General features: G+C 37.1%; 1 protein-coding gene across 1 annotated transcript in view; it reads right to left on the reverse strand.

Moving 5' to 3' along the window:
• Positions 1–21,298, reverse strand: part of RICTOR (RPTOR independent companion of MTOR complex 2) — a 101,151-nt gene that overhangs the window by 73,035 nt on the left and 6,818 nt on the right. Inside the window, exon 2 of the mRNA XM_026865377.1 lies at positions 3,830–3,927. Within this exon, the coding sequence (XP_026721178.1) occupies positions 3,830–3,913 (84 nt within the window). The 5' untranslated portion in view covers positions 3,914–3,927. The remainder of the gene's footprint in view (positions 1–3,829; positions 3,928–21,298) is intronic.

A 21,298-nucleotide genomic window follows, 5' to 3' on the forward strand; every position in this document is an offset into this window, starting at 1 on the left:
TAATAAAGCCAAGTAATTGTCATGTTTGTCTGTAACATTTAACAGTTAGCACGCATTATCACTGTAGTATAAGTTTGTAGGCAAGCAGTACCAGAAAACTAAAATCTGCTTTTGATTATACATTGCTATATTTCACTAAAACGGCAATGACTTATCATACCTTGTAAATGCCTGGAATTATGCAAATGCACTTTATATTTTTCTTATATATAAAATGTATGTATTTTCATAGAGACACAAATTTTTATATATACATTGCTTGTTAAAACTGCAAATAAGCCAGTAAGATTCTACATTTTTGATACAGTCGTCAATGAATGGGAATAGCATAAACTCTTTGAGCGTATGATTTAAAATTAGGACAACACAGTACTTGCACTAGGCCAGACAGTGATTAACTTACAGTGAAGGCTTTTTTCATGTTTACTGTCAGCTATGAGTTTTTCATGCTGCTTGGATGAGTCATACCAATATGAGTAACACATCAACATGTCTTGGAAACAGTAGCTCAAAACGACAAAACCACAGGAGGTCAACAGCATACACAAAATGAGTGCACACAGAGACCATTCAAACTTATATTTAACAGAATAATCACAGCAATTACTAGCTAAAGTACAGTATTACTCTATGCACCCAAAATGTAATAATTATACTGTAATTTGGAAATATAATTTGAACCATCACTAGTAATATTTATAAAGAGACTACTTTGTAGATCCTAGTCTTAAGGGAAACCCCTACTGAAATTGTGGACTCTGGATTTAGACCCATTAGCTCTCATCCAGGTTTGTTCCACAGCCAAATTGTCCCTAAGCAGATGTTCTGTTCCTATCTGTGACACTTCATGAGATTTCTAGTTTTGACCATAGTGGTTTAGCTACATGGATGAATGCTACAGTCAGTCAATACTATATTCAGATTCTAAGATACTTGGGTTTTGCAAATAACAGCTGAGACTAGACTCTAAAATGATGGATGAATTGGAGAGAGAATCCATGAAAGCCTCTATGGGGGGGGGGGGGGAGATAGGGGGAACAAGATCCATTTTAAAAATCTAGTCCTCTTTCCTTGAAAGGAAACCTGCACCTAACATACCTCAGAAATCTTTAATAAAAAACTTAATGTCTACCATGATCCTGTCAGAAGAGTCCATACGGACTTAAATTAATTGTTTCCACATGAACACAAACATTTTGCTTCCCCTGAACAAAAAAAGTAGAACAATGTTTCTTCCAAATGAGAGATTTGCCCAGTGTTTGAAGGAAAAAATCTGGGGCAGTGGGGAACAACTTCTTAGTCCGGTGCTGACATTATATTTTAAGTATAACAACATTCCTAGAAGGAAAGTTAAATTTTATGAACTTTCTGTATTACCAGAAATGCACTGTAAAAAAATTTAAAAGGTCCTTTCCCTGTTCATAGGACAAATATCCTAGATAACTAGTAGCCTTTCAAAAATGGACCACAAAATACAAGAATTTACAAACAATGAACTTCAATATAATTCCAAGACAGGATACAAACATCCTCAACTCTTAGCACATCTTCCTCACACACTTCTCTTGCAAAGGGGGAACTGAGACTGTACCAATTCATGGTAGAAGACCAGAGTGCAAAAAGGAAATAAAACCATCTTGCCCAGGCTCCAGGCTTTCACTCAACTACTGAAATTAAAAACATAGAATTGTTCCAACCACAAGACAGATAATTCAATATAATTTGTAATTTTTATTCTATTTTTGTAACTACACTTACAGTTCAAACAAAAATAGGAAGAGTTTTCAAAACATAAGTTACAAATGTTTAAAGCAGATACTCCAGGAAGATGAATATAAGAACAAGTGTTAAATATTTAACAGGGTAGGATGATCCCCTTATGCAGGGTCAGTCTGACTCAGGATCAAAATGAGGTTATGAACTACAGTTCATGTCCTCAAAAGTAATATTTAACAAGTTGCTTTTCACAAATTCATAATATTTTGCAATTTTAAATCCAATGAAAGCCTTCCTTGGTGTTTTTGTGAAAGTATTTCCCGTTTTTAACACCAGGTTAAGTATAAAGAAAAAAATCTGATTTTGAATGGTAAAAATCAACGCTGTTTTATAATTCATAGTTTCAAATATTGACTTTTCACTAGGAATCATATATCTGCAAACCTAATCCAACTCTAATTTTAATGCAACTAGAGAATTTGGAAGCATTCCCATTTAAGTTTCCAGATTAGCACAAAAATGAAACACAGCTATGCATCAGCCTTTTCTAGCAGAATAAAGGGCTTTCTTGCAACACAGACTGGAATCTCAGTAAAAACAGCATCATTTTGTCAGTGGTGGGTGTCTCACAAGCATGGTAAGGCAATGACCCAAAGTAAAGATTTCAGTAAGTTCAGTTCCTCAGTGAATGCTACACACCTATGTGCACTCTGAACCAACTCAGAAAACGGAACATTTACCAGTTATTATTAATGCACTAGAATATAAGTTTATTTGCAGTTGTGATTTGTTCTCAGTACTCACCCTCCTGCTAACTGAATCTCACACACTACCTCTGAAGTGCTGTTCAATTATTACTAGTGCTTTTAGCAGCCAAAAAGCATGTCTACTTTGAAGATTATACATTTGTCCTCCATCTATCAACTGGTCCCCCAAACCTGTCCTTAAGCATTCTTTCACTTGAGATTGTCTCAAAACTGTCAAGTAGCCTCCTGGTTATCTTGCTCAATGATTTTTTACCAACTCATCTACAAGAACAATAATTTAAGCTTACTTTACCCACAAAATTCTCTGCTACTACCTTGTTTCTTGACTACTACTGCTTGCAGGATCCATCCTCTTCCACAGAAACCTGGGTTTCATCTTCAGGCATGCCGCCCTACCTGTGGCACTATCAGAAAGGTGTACAACTTACCAACATCTTTTGAGTATCAGTCCATCCATTTATGTAACACTCAGTGAAGCTCCTGTCTCCTAGCTCACTGACTGCAGTGCACTTTTCCCTTGCCTTGACAAATGAACACTAGTCCAGCCACAACCATTAAGTATGCTACAACAAACATCCTCTTAACGTCCTGCCCATCTCCCATCAGACCTCTCTGCTCCTCTCCACAGGTTCCTCATCTATCCCAAACTGGTACTTGCTCTCCTTTTGAAGGCTGTTCATGGCCTCTGTCTTCAGCCTAGACTCTCACCCTACAGTATGGTTTTACTTCTTGCCTCCTGTCATCTCACAATGTCAGCTTCCGACATACCCATCATACTTTCAGGCAAATACCTGTCACATTCCCATTATTTGGAAGCATGTGTTTGGAAAAAGCACCTCAAAAATCAGCAATCACTTCTAGAAATTGCCCCTTTACATCTTTTTCATTACGAAGACAGCAGTGAAAGTTGACTGTTGCTAATCTATCGGTGTCCAAACCACTGCATACTGTGCTCATTGATACAGTCCCCCCTGTCCCTACACTTTCTCAGTTTACATCCAGGGAGTTTGGCATTTCACATTTTTGATTCATTTCTGTGGAACAGGAACCAATCTTTAGCTCTACTTGTGCAACTTAACCCATTAATTAGGAAATGTTTCAGGCTAAGCACTAAAATATTACAGAAATTCAGCCAGTAGGACATGTAGACAAACTTCAGCATAAACCTGCATTCACATATTTGCTTGTCCTTATTTTTTCCTTTCCTCTCCCATAGTATATAGATTTCAAGTACTGTTCCATGATAAGCTGTTTCATGAATCTCCCAGACAATGTCTTGCTAAGAGTACATACAAAACATTCCACTTGTATGATCACTTGTTCTATGACACCATTTGAGTTCTTACCTTAGTAAAATTATTCAAGTGACCTAGTTTTCTCATATTTGAAACGCCTTGTAATTTAGCCACATTTTGGAGAATCTCTCTCATATTATCATACGGTTCTGCAAAAGAAAACAGTTTATTAGCAGATACAGTTAAAATAAAATCAAAAATCAAAACATACATTCAACATGCAGTTTCCTAAATATAAGAGGTACCTTCCTGGTATTAACTAAGGATGCAGATCATTTTTGCCAAGAGATATCAATTTGATTTATGCTTAGAACCAAAACCAAGCATACCCAACTTCTCTAGAATAAATGCTAAAAGACCATGAAGGAGAGAGACTCCTATTTTAAAGCATATTTTAATCTTTACCTTAGATTTATACTTGCCAAAGAAATCAATTTAGTGTCTGAAACTCTAGTCCTAACATCTTGTAACAGAACATCTTTACCCTTAATCCTCTTGTAATTTAAAGTCTAGAAGTAAACTTGAAGGTGGAAGTTAAAAGATAGCATGTTACTACCATACCACATGACATTTTTCCCTCCAAAGGGTTGTTAGGATTTTGGGAAGACAGGACTCTTTTCTGCTCTCCATATTAACCTATGCCACAATCACTCTAAACTTACTAGAGGGCTAAGACCTTCCAGTAACATGGGAACTGAACTACAAGGTAAACAGGGAACTAGGAACATCTCCTTTCTTCTTAAGGGTCCACCATCCCAACAAACAACCCAAAAAAACCACAAACCAGGATTCAACCATCAATTCATGACCCTGCATTCTGCTGGGAAATAGAAAAGGACTGACAAACACTACAATATTGCCCTGCCTTTGGGAATAAGGTTGGGAGTTGAGGCAGAGTGAGAAAAGCAGCACAGAATGCTGCATGCAGACCTCCTAGAACAGAAACAGCAGTAGACTCTGTACATGGTGGTACTGTGGCAGGACAGTTTTCAAAGGAAGGTGCTTGATGCAGGACTCTCGTGGTTTTGGATTAGACACTGTATGACAGGCACTACAACAATACTATCAACAGCACTGTAGTTTGAAATAAATGAAATACCAAGACTATGTGAACTACATTACCCAAAAGGGAAAAACTGCATTACACAAAATGAAATCTTTATAAAAAGCCTGAAGAGTTCAAAACCAGACATTTGGAAAGTAGCGAAGAGAAGGAGTTTGTGTGTGGTACCCCACACTAACTGTAGTACAACAAACTTGTTTCCTAATGCAGTATGAACAACTACAGTTGCATTTGTGGTGTATACATTGACTCTTTTACTCCCCTGTTCATCCTGAAAGGATATTTGTATATTTTCATTACACAAAGGAAACCTAATATGTCAGAGATGTAAAGAAAGCACATTTTTCAGCACTATTCTACAAACTAAAGCTGAGTTTTTTAATCACCTACTGTAGTTTAAAAAAATTAAAAGCAACAAATTTGAAAAATCAGAAATAACTAGCAATCTCATCAGGAGATATCCAGAAAGTATTTGGAAAGGCAAGACCCCATACCTGAACTACCATCAGGAATACAAGACTGTATTTAAAGATTAAGACACCTACAGGCAGGCACCTGAATTAAGGTGTGTAAACCTGTAAACCCATTGTTGTCAATGGAGATCTCATCCAGCAGCTAATGAAGTCAAAAACAATTAACCTGACTAGCTGCACAATGCCTACTCAAGGGTAAGGTGAATCAATCGTGCTGGCTACACCACCTATAATGAAACTTTAGCACATGTACAGACACACTACTGCCACACCATGTAATTGTGATTTTTTTTTCAAAGGATCACTGAGATTTTGAGAAGACAAGTTCCTAAACACAGGCATCAGTTATCACCAGCTTGATGTGAAATACACATTTCCACAAACTTAAGTCACAGCAGTAAGCAAAGTCAACCATCTGATACACGCCACAAGTACAGTTACCTTGACTTGCAGAACAGTATGCATAGTGAAACCAAACACTCAATAACTTCGAATTGGAACATATGTGCACATATCTTTGAACTCCTCTCCAGCCCAGCCAAAAAAAAATAAAATCTGAGACAATCACAGAAAAATCTTGTTAGATTCATCCCAAGTTCAGGATTCTTCTGCACAGTTTACTTTTCCACGGCTTAACTCAGTTTTAGAGGTTTGCAATAGCACAAGCCATAGAAAGAGAGAACAAGAGAAACACTGAAGACAAGTAGGCTGCAACAGTTATGGCACTACAAATAGTTTACATTATAGCCCCTAACTTCAAGGCAATATAATATCAGAGGAAAATATCTTACTCATATTATGGTTTCTCTGGAAGTATAGTTTGCCTGATTTCTATACTTTGGCCTGTCTTCAGTAACAGGTGGGAATTTCCTTGGCTCACACCACTTTTAGACCTCTAACATACCCCATTACACTACAGTAAGGCAGCCTTAGAGCTCTCCAGAATGTCCTACTTCAATACTGAGGAGAACAAGCAGCAACAAAAACTTACCAAAATAACTGGAAATATGCTTGTAATTTTTAGTTTTGAAAGTGCAGATGGTCACATACTCAACATAAACTCTAATGCAACTAAGCTCACTATATGGACAGGAAAGACCATAAGACTAGCCCAGGAAACCTCTTGCACTTCACCGGCAATGAACATTTCTAGTCAGCTACCTCAAAGAGTAGGCACTAACTCAGGAGTGATCTAAGTGTGCTGTGCAGAAAGGCAACCAATGTGGATGTAAAGAAACCAGGACATGATGATGCTACTGCTTCCCATGTTAACAATTCTGCATCAGTGGCAGATCCTTCTAACTAGGCTGCCTAATTAAAATGTGCACTAAACTCATTTTATTCTACATATGAAAAACTGCAGCTTTTCCACACGTTGCCCTCTTTCCACTGAGAAAAACTCATTTCTAGAGAGACAGAGAAGTCAGAGGAAAAACATCTTTGTAGTGCTTAGCACAGCAGTCACGTATTTCCCAGAAGCTTCACTAGCAGATAAGTAATTTGAAGTAACATGGGGACACCAGTGTAAGATCTACAACACAGAGAACAGAGAACATCAGACATTTGCACTATTAAATTAGATAATATGAACACAGCAAGTTAGCTGGCTCACACTTTGATTAGATCAACACCACTACTGTTGTAGAAAAAACAAGATAGTAAAGAAATAAATAACCTCTAGTAGTATACCAGCTCAGAAGGAACTAAAGTTACAGAAGCTTTATTGGCCAAGCCTTATCAGTTCAAGTCTTCCTTGAAATTTCCCAAGATCCTTTTTTTGAAAAAAAATATGCTCAAAAGTTAACAAAAGAATTGTGACATACTAACTTCAAGGGAAGACTGGCTATCCTGTTTTCCCTTCTCTGGAAATGCATCATATCTTAGAAAGAAGTAGAAAATTACTCAGGCATGACTCATTTTTATTAAAAATAAAGCCAATAGGAAAGGTAGGCAGGCTTAACATGTAACTTCGAATGCAACAGATGTAAAAGAAATAAAACAAAATAACATGCCTTCAGAAATACACAGTCTCTTGCTAGTCTGTCCCTTGCATTAAAATGTACTTGAAAATAGACTAAATACATTCTGGATTCTACCAACTAAGCCATGTGGCTTTCCTGCAATCAAAGATCAGATCTAGCACTGCATACCTTCCTGCCACAAAATCTCATGCAATTGAGGAACATGGATTAATGCAGGAATGGAAAAAACATGGCACAAAATCAGAGACTGATCCCCCAAAAGAAATATGGCCTTAACATTTCACTGTCAAGCTTAATAGCTCTTGTTGGTGGTGACAATGACTTGGGTTTTGTGTTTTTGTTTGTTTTGTTTTTTAAAGACCCCAGTTCAAACTACTGCTGCAGACATTTCTCAGCTCTAATTAATCCTTCACTCTTTAGCTCCTCAAAAGTCCGTTTTCTGTTGGAAAAAAAAAAAGGCAAAGAACAGAAGCCATTTGTTATGATTTTAAGACCCCTCAAAATCTGTTCTTTACTGACTTACCTCATTTATTACTGATATGTTGACTCATATTCAGAAAAATTCATTCACCAAAAGGGTTGTCAAGCATTGGAAGGGCTGCCCAGGGATGTGGTTGAGTCACCATCCCTGGAGGTATTTAAAAAGATGTGCAGATGCGGCACTTAGGGACATGTTTAGTGGTGGACTTGGTTAGTGTTAGGTTTACAGTTGGACTTGATCTTAAGGGTCTTTTCCAACATAAATGATTCTGTGATCTTGAGCCGGCCTATAGCAACAGTGAAGTATCTTCATGTTCTTTCCCATGGTGCTTCTGAGGGTGGAGCTGTGCAGAATGACTGTGCTGATCTTACAGCTTCCTTCTGCCAAAACATGAACCACCCCTTCTCTTCCTTTCCTTCTTTCTACCCTTTCTCACTATATGATACACACTATACTTCACACTCCTCTGGCACCTATTGACTTCACATTAAAATAATTCTGCTTAATCAGCAGAATACTCTTTAATTCTTTTGGCTATGTTAGCTTTCTGCTGGGTTACCAAATCAAAATGAACACTAAAGTCTTACAAAAACGCCCACAAAAGTGGCTGTGCCACTGAACCATTCACAGGTAGAGTGGTGGAAGCAAGATATAACCTTTCCAGAAGTGACCATTAGAAAAAAGTTACTATCTTTCTTTTACCTGCACTTTTACACTCAGCACACTGTCCCAATTAACATACACAAAGCCACTTCGCCTCAAATCCAATCTAAAAGCTTCTTGATATATACAAAAATTTCAAGCCAGCACACTTGCATTCTGCACCAACAGCTTACTTAGCTCGTTGATCATTACTGTCTCATTTGCTGTGTACCTGTCTTCTTTTTTGGACAGCAAGCACTTTGAAGTAGCAGATACCTTTGTTCTGTGTACTTCTGCTAGACCGAACACAGTTTCTCACCCACAACTGTTTGCACTGAGTAACATCCAGTACATATAATCTTTAGCACAGAGTGAAATCAGTGATTTTAAAACACTAACCTCAAGAAATCTGCTGTTCTCTAATTCTTAACATAATTCACAGATGCATGTATATTAAAAATCTTCAAAGTTGTGGTGTTGTTTGTTTTTTAAAAAACCCAAACTCATGGTCTTTTAGGGCTTGACTCATTTTCTCACCCCTTCAGGACTGTGACATTGTTTTTCCCCAGTGAGACTCATGATGCATTCTGACAGATCCTATTCTCCAGAGAGAAAGAACACCACATTGCTCCAGCTACACAAAATAGCTAGCACTCCATATAATGCAGGGATGAAACAGGACCAGCAATAGCTATATTAACAGAAGTGACGACTCCTTTCCCCTGACAGATTTAGCAGCATTGTTTGACCACATTCAGTACTCTAGCAGCATACCAGTTTGCTATTCTGTTATGTACATGTGAATGAAAAGCAAAAAGAATGGCAGGATTTAGCACACAAATAATTCAGTAACTCAAAAGTCAGGCATAATGAGTTAAACTGAGGAGTGTATATTTTATATGGATTACTTTGTAGATTCTAGGACAGCAGTCTGTACACAGTAATTAATATACATTACAGTAAGTAAACTCTCAAGTGAGAGACTACACTAGCAGTTGCTATCACACCTACTAGAATCGTAGTGCCAGAAATTGAAAGAAGAGACTAAACATGCCTTAAGACTTCTCTTAAAAAAGGAAGATGTACTTCACTACGGTTAAGCATTTCATCATTGACTAAGAACAAGAGATATCTTCCTCTTACTGAAGAATCACAATACAAACACATGATCCTGGTGAACTTAACATACACCTCATTTATTAGAGATTTTCAAAGTCTAAGTGCTATGCAACTTTATATTGCAAAGCTGCTCTTAGTGGCTTGTTAAACTTCATGCTGCCAAAATTAAGGAAGTTCAGTGAAACACACACCAACTAGAAACACTAATGCACTGTTCTCCATTTCGACTGAAATAGTCATGAGTTATCAGTTATTAAAAGCAATGAAACATTAGAAATCAGTTACTTAATGGTGTCTATGTAAGTCTAGATGAGAGGTAATCAGTCTGCTAAAACACTTTTTATCAACACCTTTCATAATGAAATGAAAAACCAATGAGAAGGCATATCCTGTCATTATCAACTTGCTGAAAAATAAAATCAGGACAATTATGTAATCTCTCATAACACGAAGTATTCTTAATTTACATCTAATTCAAAATGCGGAAACTGCACAGAAGAAAAACAACCAGATTCTCAGAACAATGGAAGAACAGAAAGCTACATTAAAAAAAGCAAACTGCATGAGAGATCACTCCTGAATTATTTATATTGACACATCAACTCCACTTTGTCAAACTAAAAAAAATTAGTGCACAGTTTACATTCAGCCTATGATTTTCAAAAACACAGTAATATAGCTTTAGACTGAAGGTAAGTCTCAATTTATAAGACAAAAACATAGAAATAATTATCTGTTTGTGCTATCAAGTTTATCTTGTTGAGAAGATAAACTATCAGCTATCATGTTGAGAAACTTATAGACATCCTCTATGATCACTGTTAAAATTACATTAACACATTTGAATTAGTATGGTGCAAAATACTTTGTACTGCTACAGTGATGTACTAGTTGTGCCAAGTAATTCTCATGAATTTTACATTAAAAAACCCACAATGTATAACAAATCTTAACAACTAAGAGCATCCCCTTGAAAAGTACAGGTGACCAAAAACCTGTGATCTCTGCAGAACATACCTAGAGATTTATTTAGTTTGATTCCCATAGTTTCCATAGGTGAATCATACATAAAACACTTTGTTCTGAATACAACAAAGAAGTTCCCAGTAACTCACGTTCATGAAAACAGAAAGAAAATAAAAGCTAAGAACTCAGATTTTCACTCTTGCTGCTTAAAAAAAGCTATGAACAGATGAAAGTGACACAGTAATACAGAAAAAAGCACACCTCCTGTCTTTTATGGCAGTCAGCAAAGAAAGTAAAAGGACTGTTCTTCCTATATCAATCAGGTAGAAAATAACATTTACAAAAATGTCTATTAACTAGAAAGCAGTGGAAAAGACAGCATATCCAAGGTGGAATCCAGGAATCTCTAGAACCTCAGATAAGAAGAGTCCTGTATCAGGATTACAGTTAGGAGTCATATTTAGCTTTGTACATCTAGACATGCACATACATCCTTCTGTAAGTAAACAGGAAAGTAGTTTTTAAAATAATCCTAAGTATGAATAAAGGTGGCAGGAAATACACATTCTGGTGTTGCAGTTAGCTTGAAGCAGTGACAGCAGTTCAAAAATGAACCACCTTCTAAATTGTTGTCTTATAATATTATTTCTAACCAAGACAATAAGGTCATCTGTACAGAAAAGCCATCCTTACATCCTCATCCTTCAAATTACGTTAATTATCTCCAGTGTATGATCTTGTATGTCAAATCTGTAGACATTGTTTTACTGCTAAAACTTCAGAAAACAGGTTTTATAGTTGAAATGCTAACAGCTTCTCCAGCAACTAAAGCTACAGTGTTACTACTTAAATGGAAGCACAGAAAAAAGCTGAAGATTAGCCACATTAACTATTCTGGATTGCTAGAGACAAACTTAAACACAAACTTTGAACACAGAGAAAAAACTGAAGGACCATTCCAAAGGATAGCTACAATGCTAATTTGAAAATTAATTACGTATGGCTCTTGATAAACAGACTATCCCTTAAATGCTTTATAGCAGTACACAGGCTACAGTCCTGCATGACTTTCTTCAAAGACCAGTTATGAATAATATTAAAGTTAGGACTACATAAGGTACCAAGGCAGGTTTGTGTTTGTTTTTTCTTTTTTTTTAAACTGTTGTTCTTTAAATAACTTGCCTATTCATAGAGAACAAATGTCTGATTTAGTCCTCCATTTAAATTTACAGTTAGGTCCTCAACTCCCAGGAAAATGTGATGTTAAGGCCAAGCATCTTAGCTTGTATATCTTGGTATATACAGCCTTTGTGTATCACATACTTATCATCCCTCCTTCCCCATGAAAAACACAATACCATTCTTTCTACAATACTAGATACACAACTATAACTACTGCACACTATGATGACTAAAACCAAGATATTATCTTCTTACAAAATTTCTCATTGCCACTTTAAACATAAATCATCTGAGAACACAAAGCTAAACTCTAGAAAAGCTTGCTCTAAAACTTCCAGAAGTTCAGATGTTTAAAAGAAAAAGGGAAAGAAAAAAGACGACAGAACAGAAACAGAGGCACAAAATGCTGGAAGCTGGGCAACACTCCACAGCAGCATGGCTATACATTTGTTTGCCTCGTTGTTCTCTCTCCTCTGCATCTATTATCAGCTACTGTCAAAGATGGGACACAAGGCTGGAGTGGCACAGCACAGCTGTTCTTATGGTCAAGAGGCTGGAGGGTAAGACTTTCCCAGATTCAAACCACTGGTTGTTACACAAATCAAATCAATACTTTCCATAACATCAACTCTTGAATTTGAATGGTGAAAATTAGTTCCCTCTAATTGTAATTATTTAGAAAATTATCTTCAATTCCTCCATCCATCTTCTTTTCTGCCATAAAGTCTAGAAACAAAAAATTCAGGATAGTAAATATTTAGTTGCTTTAACAAAAGCTACACTGTGACTGGTTCACACCATGTAAGTACCATTTGTTGAGCCTATCAGGCAAATTCCCTTCGAACTACTCAAAAGAATTCTGACCATGTATCTCTGAATATTATCGAACTGACAAGCAAGTTAATAGTAATATCACTGGCATTAGAAGAAAATGTGACATATGATCATATCCAAGAATATTTTCCCAATTAACATTCTGATTTGTCTTTGCATCATTTTAGCTTGTTCAGGAACCCAAAAATGTAAATGTTTTCCAGCTAAATGGCCCTTATTGATAAACTCCAAGCTGACAGGAGGTAGCCGCTATCCCCAGAAATATCCTGCTGCATAGGGTGTCACATAAGAAGAAAGAGCCTAGCAACATTAGCAGATGGGGATTGCCAGGTCTACCAGTGAAGACATGAAGGGCAATTTGTCAAGACATAGGAAGACCAAAAGAGTGACATCCTCAAATTCAAACATTAATAAAGGTACACAACTAGAAACCAAAAGTAATTCACAAACAGCATTAACTGCAGCATGAAACCTTCAAACTGTGGCAAATGTGGATCTGGTAACTACGTCTCATAAAACACTGTGACCAGAAGACTTCAAAATAGTGCAAAAACTGATAATGCTTGGAAATTTAGTCCCATGTGCTAGGGGCAGGACAGGTCTCGTCCGTCCATAGCTGTAGCTGTTCAAGATTTTTTACTTTTTCTCTTGAAAAGGTGATTTTCAGAGAAGGTACAGGAAGCATCATGTTTACAAATTTCATAAGATCTAAGTACAATTCCTTAAACACAGAAATCACATAATTCATTGGTCAATTTCAACTTACAAAAAGTCTATCCCACTGAAGTAATGTACTAACCTAAAAAAATGAGTTGGAAACATCACATTTATGGAAATAGAAAAATTTTTTCCCATTTCTTTTTTTTTGTATTTCATAAGAGAAACCCCAGTAAGTCTACCCATGAGAATCACATATGGTTTGCGTAAAGATGAACACATTCTAAATTCTCCAGATATGAGGTTACTAAAGCAGCATTCTGACTTCACTAATGCTCAGAAGGTAACAAAGGAAAAAGATTACTTACAGATTTAATCAGGTTTTTTAAAAAACTGTAATTTTTCAGGCAACAGCTGTGTAATTATTTTTTAAAATATTTTTATTTAGTCTGTGTACACTTCAAAGAGGCAACCAATCTTATGCAGCTGAAAAAAAAAACCAAAATCCCCCATACAGCTTTACATGAAGAGATTAATCAAATTACTTTGTTACTCTTTTATAATTATTATATATTTTTCCATATATCAAGGCCACATTGTTTTGCTTTAAATACCTTACCCCAAGTATCAAACAAGTATGTCTTACTAATCACTTTTTAGGCTTAAGTGAATAGCTGTAGTTCATTTCATAACAAATAAAATTTAAGCAAATGGAGTATAGACATGTGCCTTTCACTTTAGTCAAACAAGTGCTAACTGACAGTATGTATTTCAAATACAAGTCAGTAACTGTCCTTGCTGATCTTTACCATTTTGCCATTCTTCTGGTCTTTGGACTCAGTTTCACTGATAAGCAGCATGAAATTTTGTTAACTATCCGTTTCTCCAACTCAAAGGGAATTCAAAGTCTTTGTGCTTTTCATTTTATATCTCAGACTATTAAGTATATTCCATTTCTACACAATAAAATTTTTTAAAAGTAGCTATCTGGAATGTTCCAGGAGCAGCCATTTAAATAAATAGTCAGATGTAGCCAAAACTGTAGCAATAAGTAGCACCTGGACTAAAATTAGAGAAGTCTAGCTATTAAAGAACAAAATCAGATGATTTAGAAACGAAGTCTTCACTTTTATGAAAACATCATAAATGCTCTATCACTCAGACTAAATTATTAATGAATAAAGTTGATTCCAGAGATATTGCTATTCAGGTAGAAGTCAGGAGAAGAGACTTCCTCATAATATTTAGTGATCCAAACCTATTCAGGCTGTCGTTGAGATGCATCTTGCTACACTGATGAGTATTAACAAAAGCCTAGGAACCTAAGTCCTACAGAGATTTCAGATATGTGCTAACAGTAAAACTCAGTCACATAGCTAAGGAAGTAAAACTGTAAGCAGAGGGTTTTGTTCTTTAGGGGTTTTTTTATTGAGTTGTGTTGGGGTTTTTTCTCTATTTTCTTACTTTCTCACTTATGCACCTTTACCATCATTCCTCCTGTTCACCAGATGCAAGGATTTGGTGAATACATTCTTCACTAATCATGCTCTAAAGTTTTGCTAACTCCTATTTTTTTCCTGATTCTACCCAAATTTTCCATCACCACAACAGATGGTTGGAAAATGAAAAAAGTCACTTCCACAGTATACACAAGAATACTAGTACTATGGATTTTAAAACTAGAATAAAATAAAATACATTTTATTGTGAAAGTCAAGTCCAAACAAGTTGTCAAATACCAGCACCTGTGTAGCAGTGTTATGGCACCTTCCTTCCTGTATCAGAACTCACAGGAATGCTGCTCAGCATGCAAATTCATATGCATGATGGTATACACATCTGCCTACATGCACACAGTTAAAAACACTTCCAGTGAAAAGCAAACCTCTTGTTTTATCTAATCTTTTGCATAGTTACATGGTTATGTCTTAGTTGTAAGAAGCTATCTGGTTTTAAGGTAGATGACTCGTGTAATTTTTTTTTTTCTTTAAAGTCTCAAGGAGTCTCTATTATGAAATATAAAAAGCTTATCTGATTTTTCTGTACATTCCCACAAACTAGACAGCATCAATTCTCAAGCCACCCATAATGCTCTTGAACATTGTTCTTTTCTGAAGTATTTGGGTTTGCATGGATAGAAACAGTTGGAAAACAGCCATATTTCACTGTGACTAGTTCACTTCTTCCCACTTTAAAAAGAAAAACTGTACCTGATGTTGAGTATCTTATTAGGGAAAAAATTCAGAGATTGCTAGGTAATTGGTAAAGTATGCATGAAGGTCATGAGAATGGGCAAATAAGTGATGTATTTCTTTCTATGAAGGCTATCCTTGACACAGCTTCCTTATTTACTGTAATTATGATTGAGGTGTGTTTCTTTACACAGCATCTACACTAGATAGGCTCTGACCAAAAAAACACCTGAAACTAAGCACTGCACTAATCTCAAATGGGAGTGGGGTGGAGAGGAGGTAAGGAAAAAAACTAAAGAATATTTCTGACAAAGACTAAAACAATTGTATGAAGAAAGCAGAAGCTAAGGATTTGGTACTTTGACAGTTTGAGATTCAAGTGACAGGACGGGCGGAAAAAGCAGAATACTATAATGTTGTGGCAACAGTATTGCTTAAAGACCTAACCAGCTATTTATATCAATCCAGATTGCAGAACAATCTCTTTTGTCAAATATAAATAGAAACCACAAGATTATTAGAGAAGTCATTTTCTGCCCTTCAGAAGAAGAGTACTGACATTTGCTGATAAATTTGAACCACAGTGGCAAAAACAAAAAACCCACCCACAAAAACAAATTGAGAGATGCTGCATACAAAAACTTTAAAGACAGGTGTGAATGCAGATCCTGAAAGACATGGCAGTGCCCAGCTCCTACAGGTAGCTTAATGCTAAGTAAGCCATGACATTTTAAAGCTGCCTTTTGTTAATAGTTTTCCTTCATGTTGTTCCTGTTTTCAAGAAATAGAAAGTGAAAATATTGTAAGCACGCACCATTTTAGTAGTTCTGAGAAGTCTTGACTTTGTAAAAGCAGTAATATCTTAGGAAGTAAAGCCACAGGTGCACAAGTCTTATTTATCTAACCAGGTCAGTGCAAAATACAATTCTAAAACAACAGTCAACTAAAGCACAAGTGCAGACATGAAAACTAAGCGTATGCCTTAATTTTGGAGTGCATATACTCAGTACCTCTAACTCTCTTATTTTTAAAACCTATCAAAAGGCTACATATTGCCTAAATAGTTAGCAGGTCACCATCACTGACCACTTCCCCTTTGGTCTCCCTACATAAACACAACATACAAGAATAACACAGTAGAAAATTTCTCAGACAAGAAGTAAGATCTCTCTGCAGCTTTCAAGTTGCCTCTTTATATCTCAGAACTGAAAAAGATGTTACTAATTACCTTCTTGTTTCCAGTGCAGCTTTTGTTACAGATTCACAAACAAGGGAACAAAAAACCAGCTACTGCTCTGTATGATCTGCTCTAACACAAGAATCCTGCTATAGTTACCCATTACAATGATGGCATACTGCAAAGTGCAGGTGAAGGATGCCCACACATTTTGTTTATTTGGTTATTTGGAAAATACTGTTTCTACAATGTGGTGGAGCCCCACCTCTCCATATTTTCAAGCCAGACCATATATTGCAAGAGTACACAAAGAACTTAAAGGCTTTCCATAACAGTCACCATTAGTGTGGAAGAAGCACCTCTGAGCCACCCAGCTACCATCTCTGCACTGCCTTCTTACTGCCTTGCTGCAAGCAATCCAAAAGGGTTTTTTCCTTCCCCACTACTCCTGTTCTCAGAATCAGACAGGTGTGCAATGTCCCTCCCTGCTTCTACACTGATGAAGAAAGCTGGAAGCAGAGTGGTCATCAAATCTCAAACTGAATTTGGAAACAAAATTCATCCAACCTTTTATGACCATCCCGCAAATAACCCTTAGAAGTGTCCGACATTTTTGTGGGCTGTAACTACAAATAGCATCCTGTTTGCCCCGCATGCAATGCATGACAGTTTGCCATGTGGACACATGGAATCAAATACAACATGGTTCAAAGCAATGCAAGCACAGTAATTAAAGTAATACGATTCCAGTCTCATGAACTTAAATGGAACTTCTGTATCTTTTTATTTTTACTTACATGATAGAAGGAAATTATAGACAATAGAAGTAAGAAAAGAAAACAGTATTTTTTTCAGTTAACACTAGCCAATTTTGTAAAACTCATTCTCAGGGGAAAAAAAAGCTATTTTTCTCATTTATTCGTATCTGCCTCACGCTGTAGCTAGAAGACTCAACATTTACAAAACAGAATTGGCTGTAGAAGAAAAGCTGCTAAATCAAAGTAGCATCTTGTAATGCACATTTATGAATAATAAATGAAAGTACTGATGTTGGAGGTAGGTACATTTCAGTTAATTAAAGAGTACAGTAAGTGAAGACTTGTTAGCCTCAAAGAGGAGGAAACAAAGACATAGACATGAACAGCACTCGACCATCAGCAGTTGGCACCCCTGTATCTCTCCAAAGCTTCAGCAAGCAAACAAGCTCTGAAAAGTTCCCAATACCTATTGCAGGCTCAGAGCTACAAGAATAAAGTAAAATGGGAATGCCTTGAAGGAAGGACATTTAAAAGGAACCTGACTGCAAATAAGGCACTCTGAGACATGGTTCTCAACTAGGCAAGTTCTAAATTCCTTAGGCCTTCACAACCCAAAGGCAACAGCTGAAACTCCAACAAAGGAAGAGGTGCTGGTCACCCAACAGGATAAGGCGATTCAGTTACAGACATGAGAAAAGAACTCAACAGCAAATGAAGCGTAGATTACACAAGCCTTCTACAGCGTACAGAGCTTTGGGAGCTATATAAGCTTCTATAATTCAGCTTGGAATACCTGTAAAACAGTGAGAAATTAAGACGAGTTATGCTAAAAGCATGTAATACTTACATTGTGGTTACAGACACAACCACAACCAGACTCAATACAATAATTCCTACCAAATGCACTAACCTGGTTGATAACTTCTTAAGGCCAGAAAGGACAATTGGAGTTATGAGCTTGATTTCAGTAGTCTAATTAAACCAATTTACCTCATCCCTTTGCTAATTCCTTCCAGATGATTGCAATGGGAGTTGCGGCAGTGACAAGTCTCTCCTTTTCTTTTTCTGTTCTATGTGGAGCAGGTAATATAATATGAGGCCAAAACCTGAATACTCTGAATCCCTATTATTTATTGCAATTTTGTAATCAGCAGAAGACACAACATATGAACTAAAGTAAACAAAAGGAGTAAGTCTAACCTGTATCTGAACAGTTTTTTCTGACTATACCAACATTATGTCCAACTATATTTGTGCTGGGGACAATTTTCCAAGAGTTTATAATCCATTCAGCAAACTGATTTTAAGAAAATTACTGTCCCAAAATAAGATTTATGAGAATCCTCTTAAAAGATGGGGTACTGCCAGGGCTGAGGACCCCATAAGTTTAAAAGAAAAATCAACAAAAAAAACCAAAAAACCAAAAAAAACCAAAAAAAAAACCAAACAAAAAACCACCAGAAACAGCAAGCCACAGACTTTAACCAGGCTAATATTGTACACAGAGAGTTCACACAAACAGACACAGTGCACCATCATATGAAATGCCTTTCATAAGCATTATTATATATTATTTTTAGAAAGGCAGAACACCAAGAAGCCCCAGAAACCCTACTTTACCAGCCATGGTAAAAACACACAGAAGAACAACATGGTGTGTTCTGGGAAGACATGGGCAACTGTCAGATTACAGCAGCAGGGAAAAGAGCAATCAAAAAGCACAGAGAGAAAGGCAGATCAGCCCTCTGAGCAGCAAAGCACTCTTGAGTCTCACTGCACAAAAAGCGAGGAAGAAGGACCAAAGGTGCACAAACAGGGCTAGCACGTTCCCCACACCTACTATTAGTTCTGAAATACACTGGCCTCTTGCATAGCAAGAGAGTGTTAGTATATAGTTCACAGGTATGGACTAGTGACTTATACACTAAATCATGTTCATCCAGCCATCACTAACAGGGACCTGTTCAAAACAGGGCAATATCAATACAACTCCACATTTGTAATAAAGAGGCTACTGTAAGTAGAAGCATATGACTGATGCACTGTTTATGGCAATTCTCTACTTTGCCCAAATTAGATATTTCACATTCACATTAACACAAAGTTCAGCTGTGTGGGGAAACAAAAAACATCTGAATATTCTTTTAAGTTACTGAAAACGTGAGCCCTGTGGAAAACTATGTGATCTGCTCAACACAATGAATCAAAACAGTGTATTATTAGTACAGAATTAGGGTAACAATTTAAAGTATTTAAACTAACTGCTTATGTAACTATTGAACAGCTGGAAAAACAAACATTCATTGTGTTCAATGTGGGAATCAAGTTATCATCTAGATTAATGTCTTGCTGAGGCTTTTTACTTTTTGTTTCCTCTTTAAACTTAATACCTACCATGAATAAGCTATAAGATCACTAATCAGTTAGCTGTACTTTTTCTGAAAAAAACCCAAAAGCCTCACTTTTTTGGTAATGGGTTCACAACTAAATTTAAAGCAGCTCCTTATTCAACTGCTATCACCAGAACAACGATGTTTTGGGGTCTTTTTTAAACATGGGCTATATACAATCACAGTGCAAACCACCTTTTTTCACTGTATTAAAAATTTATTTTGCATCTTACCTGTGAGTCTTTTTTACAATACAATACACATTTAGTAGTTATACTGCTACTAATAAAGATCTCATGGAATCTGTAGGTGATTGAAAACACCTTGTGGCAAAAATAAGTAGCATAAGGATAGTCACCTGTCAAATTCTGAGTAAAAGATTTCAAAAAGACCACACCTAAAAATAACCACTCCAGCATTTAAATTGTGTGTTGTTCTTTCACATCAAAACACCTCAGGATGCTACACAACATAAACAAGTTACTAAAACAATTCATTAAAATCCTGATTATGTAAATTTCATAAACAGATAACACTGATTACAGTAATAATTGTGTCATGTGTTTGAACTGTTAAAGCCTTTGTCACATATTTTGTTGACTTATTTTTAAGGACAGTTCCTCACTATAACAATCATGTCCATTTGGAGCTAGGGTGGGAGGAGACGTGAGAGCCTGTTTCTTTAAACTGAAAAAAACTCAGCGCATTTTCCAGGAACTAAAACACACTTATAAATATGATATGCATACACAGAGATAACGTTCCAGCCCATGGTAAAATCGCTAAGTAAAAAATTCTAAACGCAGATCATACTGGGAGAAAAAAGAATTAGACGTGAAATTGTTGATGCAGCCTCTTGCTAAGACAAAAACTTTACTGATGCTGTCGAATATCTGTACTTTCTCTACATAGAGTTCACTTTTCTCTCAATGATTCTGTCATTTCCCTGCCTACTTCCTCATAAAATGAATCTATACAGGATAGCAGCAGTCCTGGATGACCTGAAGCTGAACAGTTATACTACAAGCATCAATTTCATTCTCTCTCCCAGACCGAGATCCTATGCCCCAGGGAAGATCATGCTTATAGTGGTCCGGTTTGTTTTCTGTGGCTCTTTGGGAGGCTCAAACCCTCACCTTAGCCCCAGCAAGGCAAGACAAACTACACGTTTGCGTAGGGAACGAGTTCGTATTTGTCCGAGGCAAAATTAGTTAGCGTGCAGCAGATGTTACTGTGGCTTCCTTCCTCTTAATACCCCCCCTCCCCCGTCCCCCATACATCTGAGAGCAGTGGAGGATGTTTGGATCAATTTAACAAGTAAACGGGAGGTAAATGCCTTCTGGTCTACAGCAAGAGGCTCACGGGAAACACCGTGGCCAGCCGGCCCCGGACAGGCAGGGATATCCGCAGGGCGACGGATGGAGGCAGGACCACCCGCCGCCGCCGAGGTGCTCCCCAGGGGCGCACGGCCCGACCCGCCGAGCGGAGCCACGGCCGGAGAAAGCCCCGGCGGGGAGGCCGATGGGCGCTGCCAGCCCCGCCGCGGGCCGGACGCTGTCAACAGCGCCGTCGACAGGCACCGTCCTCCTGCGGGGACAGCCCCA

Source organism: Athene cunicularia, assembly GCF_003259725.1.
Source record: "Athene cunicularia isolate RWA chromosome Z unlocalized genomic scaffold, athCun1 chrZ_part1, whole genome shotgun sequence".
Lineage (NCBI taxonomy): Eukaryota > Metazoa > Chordata > Aves > Strigiformes > Strigidae > Athene > Athene cunicularia.